Source organism: Ixodes scapularis, unplaced genomic scaffold (genome assembly GCF_016920785.2).
Source record: "Ixodes scapularis isolate PalLabHiFi unplaced genomic scaffold, ASM1692078v2 ptg001568l_1__unscaffolded, whole genome shotgun sequence".
Taxonomy (NCBI): domain Eukaryota; kingdom Metazoa; phylum Arthropoda; class Arachnida; order Ixodida; family Ixodidae; genus Ixodes; species Ixodes scapularis.
Window position 1 is genome coordinate 43,350 of NW_024610167.1, and position 5,509 is coordinate 48,858.

Genomic DNA, 5,509 nt, shown 5'->3' on the forward strand with positions numbered 1-5,509 from the left:
GGTGGACGAAAGTGGTCCTAAAGTGTGTTTTAGGCTGCAACTGTGTAACAATGACCAGAGAATGATCTTCAATTGTGCCAAGGATCCGAAATATAGCCACGATAAGTGCTTATTGACCCTCATTTTTAAATACGCTCTCGACTAAAAATGAGCGTTAGCCCTAACCGGGCAAAGCGGGGATCGCGGAGACAAGTCACATAAGTAGGTTTTTTCTTTTGCACGACTCGTGTTTGATCTAATCAGCGTATGTACACGATCGAAAGTATTTAGTTTGGAAGATTACTGAAACGTGTGTCCAAGGTGTAAATATTTGTATTTTCATTCTTCGCCGTGAAGCGGAGTCGTCGCAATCGATGTTTTGATTAGCGGCAACGTCCGATTGCAATGATCAGCTGATTCTTGACGTCTGCTACTGGAACTTTTATTGTGGCAGAAATCTCGCTTGAACAATAAACTATTTGAACATGCTTTAACGTTCTTGTGTATCGAATTAGTTATATATTTCCATATCATATTTCTGTTTAATAAGATTTTTAGCCTCACGATTTACATTGTAGCAGGTGCTTCCTCGAAGAATGAATGGTTACTGTACGACATGTTTGCCGATTCGACTTTTTTTGGAGGGGAAGATAGTGACCTGGAAGATTACCAAGATTCCATCGATGTTCGTTGGATCCAGGGCCGCTGCAGACCCCGGCAGGTACGGCCGAGGGACGACCCTTTCTACCGGTACGATGACGTAGATTTTATCACGCGATTCCGACTCTCCAAGGATGCTACCATCCGGCTGCTGAGCCGAATCGAACACGCCATCGCCTTCGACGGCCTTCGCAACTGCCCACTGTCGCCCATCAACCAGCTCTTGGTCGCTCTTCGATTCTACGCGACGGGCACCTTCCAGGTAGTTTTGGGCGACCTGTGGGGTGTGCACAAGTCAACTGTGTGTCGAGTCGTCCAGCGGGTCACGCACGCCATTGCTGCGCTGGCAAGGGACTTCATCTCTTTTCCCACGACCGAGGCGGAACGCAGGACTGTTTCCGAAGGATTCTACAGCATGCAAGGATTCCCAGGCGTTGTTGGAGCAATCGACTGCACGCACGTCCCCATCCAGTCGCCTGGAGGTGATCGCGCCGAACTGTATCGGAACCGGGCCGGATACTTTTTCATTAATGTGCAGACAGTGTCAGACCATCAACTCTGCATCCGCAACATTGTGGTCCGGTGGCCAGGCTCGGTGCACGACAGCACAATCTTTGGCAACAGTGCTTTAAAAACACTGTTTGAGAGTGGACAGATGAATGAGAGCATCTTGCTAGGAGATGGAGACTATGCCTGCTCCAGGTACCTCTTCACACCAGTTGCTGCACCGAAGACGCCAGCTAAGAGAGCCTACAACCGAGCCCACATACCGACACGCAGTACTGTTGAAAGGCAGTATGGCGTGTGGAAGCGCCGCTTCCCCACTCTGGAGTTTGGACTCCGCATCAAGCTGGAGACTGCACTGTCCAGCATCGTGGCCATGGCAGTGGTCCACAATCTGGCACTCCAGCTGGGTGAAGCCGAACCACCCGTAGACTTGAGGTTGGCAAGTCGTCGACGCGTCTTCTCAGATGTAGTAGTCGAGCATGTTCCTGAGCACCATGGCAGGACCAGTGCAAGATCGGCACTCATCGACCAGGTGTTTGCCAGGCGAGCCCGTGTAGCGAGGCGAAGGGAGTAAAACAGCACAAGGGGTGCACTCTTTTGACAAGTTCCTGCTGAAGGAAGACGCCATAGCAGGAGCTGGCTCAGCAGATGCCTTCCACTGTGTTGGAGCAGACAGAGTTCTCGTATGTACTCGACAGCACACAAAGTCATGTGTGAACATTTCTGTTTTGTTTACATGTTAAAGGGCAGTTGCCCAATTCTTGTTTAAGTTCTTTCTTTTGGTGCTGGAAGCGCCGCTTCTGCTACGCTGCAGCACCTTCCCACACCTTGGGTGAAAAAGAGAGCTGTACATGCAGCACTGATAATTAGCGTAGCTCAGTAACCATGTCGATGGTGCCAAGTCAAAAGCGCAATTTGGGAGAGCTGGTTCATGCCTATAAGACAGAATACAAAAGGCGTCAACGTGAAAAGCAGCAACGACAAGATACGGGGTCGTTTGTCACAAACTTTATGCAATGCACACTTTTCCAGGCGTCATCGAAGCGATTCACTACATCTCTATTTCGCTTGGTGTCCGAATCATCACAAGACTTATGTAGGATTCTTGTACACTTAAGGCATCTTCACATGTTGAAAATAAGTAATGTGCTCAATAATAATTCTATAAAATAGATCCTTATAGATCTACTGAGCAGTTTTTGCAAATTCAGTCAATGAGTAGGTGCATACATAGTGCCATAATATATACTTTCCCGCAGGATATATATAAGAATCTTCCAGGATAAGCATTGACATCACACAACACACAATATACATAACATTCATCAACCTTTCCTTGATCTGAGGACTTAAATGTAAGCAAAAATTAGAAGCTGTTCATATCGCCCATTTTGTTAGTTCACTTTATTGGAATACAGAAATCCTTTCTGGCAAAACTAATGGCATGACTACATCACATTTACATTGCATGCTGTAGTTTTAGATGACTGTGCAATAACCACCTTAATATTGTCAAATATCGCAGAAATGAAAATCTATTCATATTTTTTATTTTGTGAAGTGTACTTCGTTGCAATACAGGGGTGCTTTGTGGCAAAACTAATGCTATGTCTACTTCTACACAGAATCAGATCTGTTTATCCAGCCATTTAGTTTTTTTTATAAAATATTTGCACTCTAAAACAATGCTATCTTAATCTCCTACAAAGTACTCCCCTTAGCAGCTAACACACTTCTCTATTGAAAAATCCACCAGACCAGTTTGGTGTCTTCTAGTGTTTTCTGTTGTGAACATCAGACCGGCCTGGTGTGTTCTGGTGCGCACATCAAACCAGCCTAACATATTCTAGTGTGCCCACCAGAACACGTTAGGCTGGTTTGCCTGCCCATCACACCATCCTAGTGTGGCCTGATGTGCACATTAAAACAAACTAGGCTGGTCAGATATGCCCACCACAGCACACTAGAATGGCTTGATGTGCGCATTATGCCACACCAGACCAGACTAATGTGCACACCACGGGACACTAAACTGGACTGACATGCACTATAGGGTGAATCTGGTGAGCACACATTACGGATATATGCCTGTTGTTGATTGAAAACATGTTTTCTTGTAAAATTAAATAAGATGTATAGAGCTCAAACATCACATTTGATTTTATAAGGTGCTTAATTGAAGGGGCGATGCAACGATTCAGTTTGAATAATATGTACTTTGTGCAAGCATGCTGACACAGTGTAACAAAAGTTTACCCGTACGCTCTAGCCTGACGCACAGAATAGAGGTTTGTCTCGTCAACAATCACCGTCAGCAGCTTGTCATCAATGAAAACGTGAAAATATTTCAGCAGGCTTTTCACATCATCAGAGGCCGTAAACACGGCCTCCGCAGGCTCCACTAAACACCGGTCTTTCTTTCGCCAGTCGAAAACTTGCGGCGGTGACTTTTGTTTCTTTCTTGACAGAACTGGAAAGGCGGGCGTTCCGCCCTCAGTTTCGTTATCGCTTGGAAGTTCTGTTGTTAGGCCCTTCGTTGGCAAGCTCTCCTGGCCACCGTCACTTACTTCACTATCACTAGATTCCACATCGGACACTGTTCCACTTTCCGGAATGAAAACCACACAGGAACGATCGCGACTTCGTGTCTGGTAGAAAGATCCTGATAGAATTTCCATCGGGCAGCAGTAGAGTACGAAACCTAAAAGAAAAGAGCACCACGTCAAATTCTATCAGTAAACAGGTCAACATAGGGGTGAACTAAACCACGCCAAACAGGAAGCTTTCTGGCGACAACTGCAGCTGACTCCTCGTGCATAGGTATGTAAGATTGAGAGTGAACGCTCGCCCCTAAACTATCGCCCAGTCTATTTACCTGGCTAAACATTAATCGGCTTAAACTACCGAAACACTGCCAAATCTAAGCCCGGAAGGGAACACCACAGAAATAACAACGCTACTATCCGACTACTCTCTTAAGCCTGCGTCACATGCAGCGACTATGGGAAAAAAAAAATCGGTGCGACGGCTGACGCAGCGAGTGCGATCGCAATGTTTGGTTTCACATGCTCCAACAACCGCGCGATTTCTGTCTGAGCGGCCGGCGCTTCGGACACGGACGTAACGCTTTGACTTTATCTAAAATACGACAAAAACGTCTTAATAAGCACAAATGTTTTAGGAATGCAATGTGTAACTAGAAATTTCTAATAATTAGGCATTAAACTAGAAGCTTTTATGTGCCTACGTTTATTTTCTTCTCGCGGATGAAAGCTGGCTAATGAACGGCTGGTTGACAAGAAAGCGATCGCACTGACTCTGCGGCAAAATACCAACTCGGTGGAAAGCAGTCGCAGAGCCGCTGCGACAGTGCGACTGCGATTTTAATTGCACATTTTACTGGGAATCGCAATGATTTCGGGCGAGAATCGGAACATGAGAAACAGCTTTTACACGATACGCATATCTATACTATGTACTTTTTCCCCCGACTTTCATACGTTTCAAGGTGCAATACGTCTACGCAATGGAATCTAGAACTTCTAAAAATGCAAAATTAACATATTTCAGAGCAAAGTACTGCTTACCTTTGCAACAGCAGGCCGAAATGCATAGCACGGCGTGGACGATATGGGACGATACGCGTCCTGGCTGCCGCCATGCGCATCGGAGCCGACAGAGAATCTGGAAAACCCCTGGCGGCAAAAATTTGAGACCGCGAAACGAAACCAGTAAAATGTATCTTCTAACATACGTTAACTTGCTTGCTTATTGCTTTGAGTTCCAAAAACTATTATCATATTGATTGTATCCTGGAAGAGAGTTAAAAAAAGGAAAAAATATTTGTGTCGCTATAAGTGGTGGGAATCGTCGGCGGCGTCTGTGTACACTGGGCAATTAGGCCCGCCAGCAGCGCGAGCTCGTCAAGCTCGTCGTGGAAGAATCAAGTTCAGCAAGTCACGAGGAAGGTAAGGATCTTTGTTTCTTTTTGTGTTTGCTGCATTGCACATCGGGATTTTCGCAATATTAGATCTGCTGAGACGTTTGTAGCTTGATCTCCAGTGAGCGATACGAGCCTGAATGTATAGATTTACAGAAAAGTTTCTGGCGGCTATCAGTTCGAAAGTCTTCGTTTTAGCCAGCATAGCCAGCTGTCATTCGGACACCTCTTTGAGTTGTCTTCACCACTTGTAGGATCGCTCTATAATAATCGCCGCCCGATTGGTATGTGTTTCACTCGTCTCCCAGGGAGGGACACAACGCAACGAGAAGACAGCTAATCGTTTTACTGTACTTCCCAGTTGTCCGTCTTCGAGAGCTGGCAGTCCGGACCCGCCGACCCTGGTTGTCGCCCATCGTTCAG

General features: G+C 46.0%; 1 protein-coding gene across 1 annotated transcript; it reads left to right on the plus strand.

Moving 5' to 3' along the window:
• The first annotated feature begins 595 nt into the window (after positions 1 to 595).
• On the plus strand, positions 596 to 1,720 carry LOC115316683 (putative nuclease HARBI1). The gene has a single exon (XM_029976120.2). It carries the CDS (start codon positions 596 to 598, stop codon positions 1,718 to 1,720), a length of 1,125 nt encoding a protein of 374 aa, XP_029831980.2.
• Positions 1,721 to 5,509: the final 3,789 nt, after the last annotated feature.

Coding starts and splice junctions, on each gene's coding strand:
- LOC115316683 (XM_029976120.2), top strand. CDS start 596: ATGTTTGCCGATTCGACTTTTTTTGGAGGGGAAGATAGTGACCTGGAA.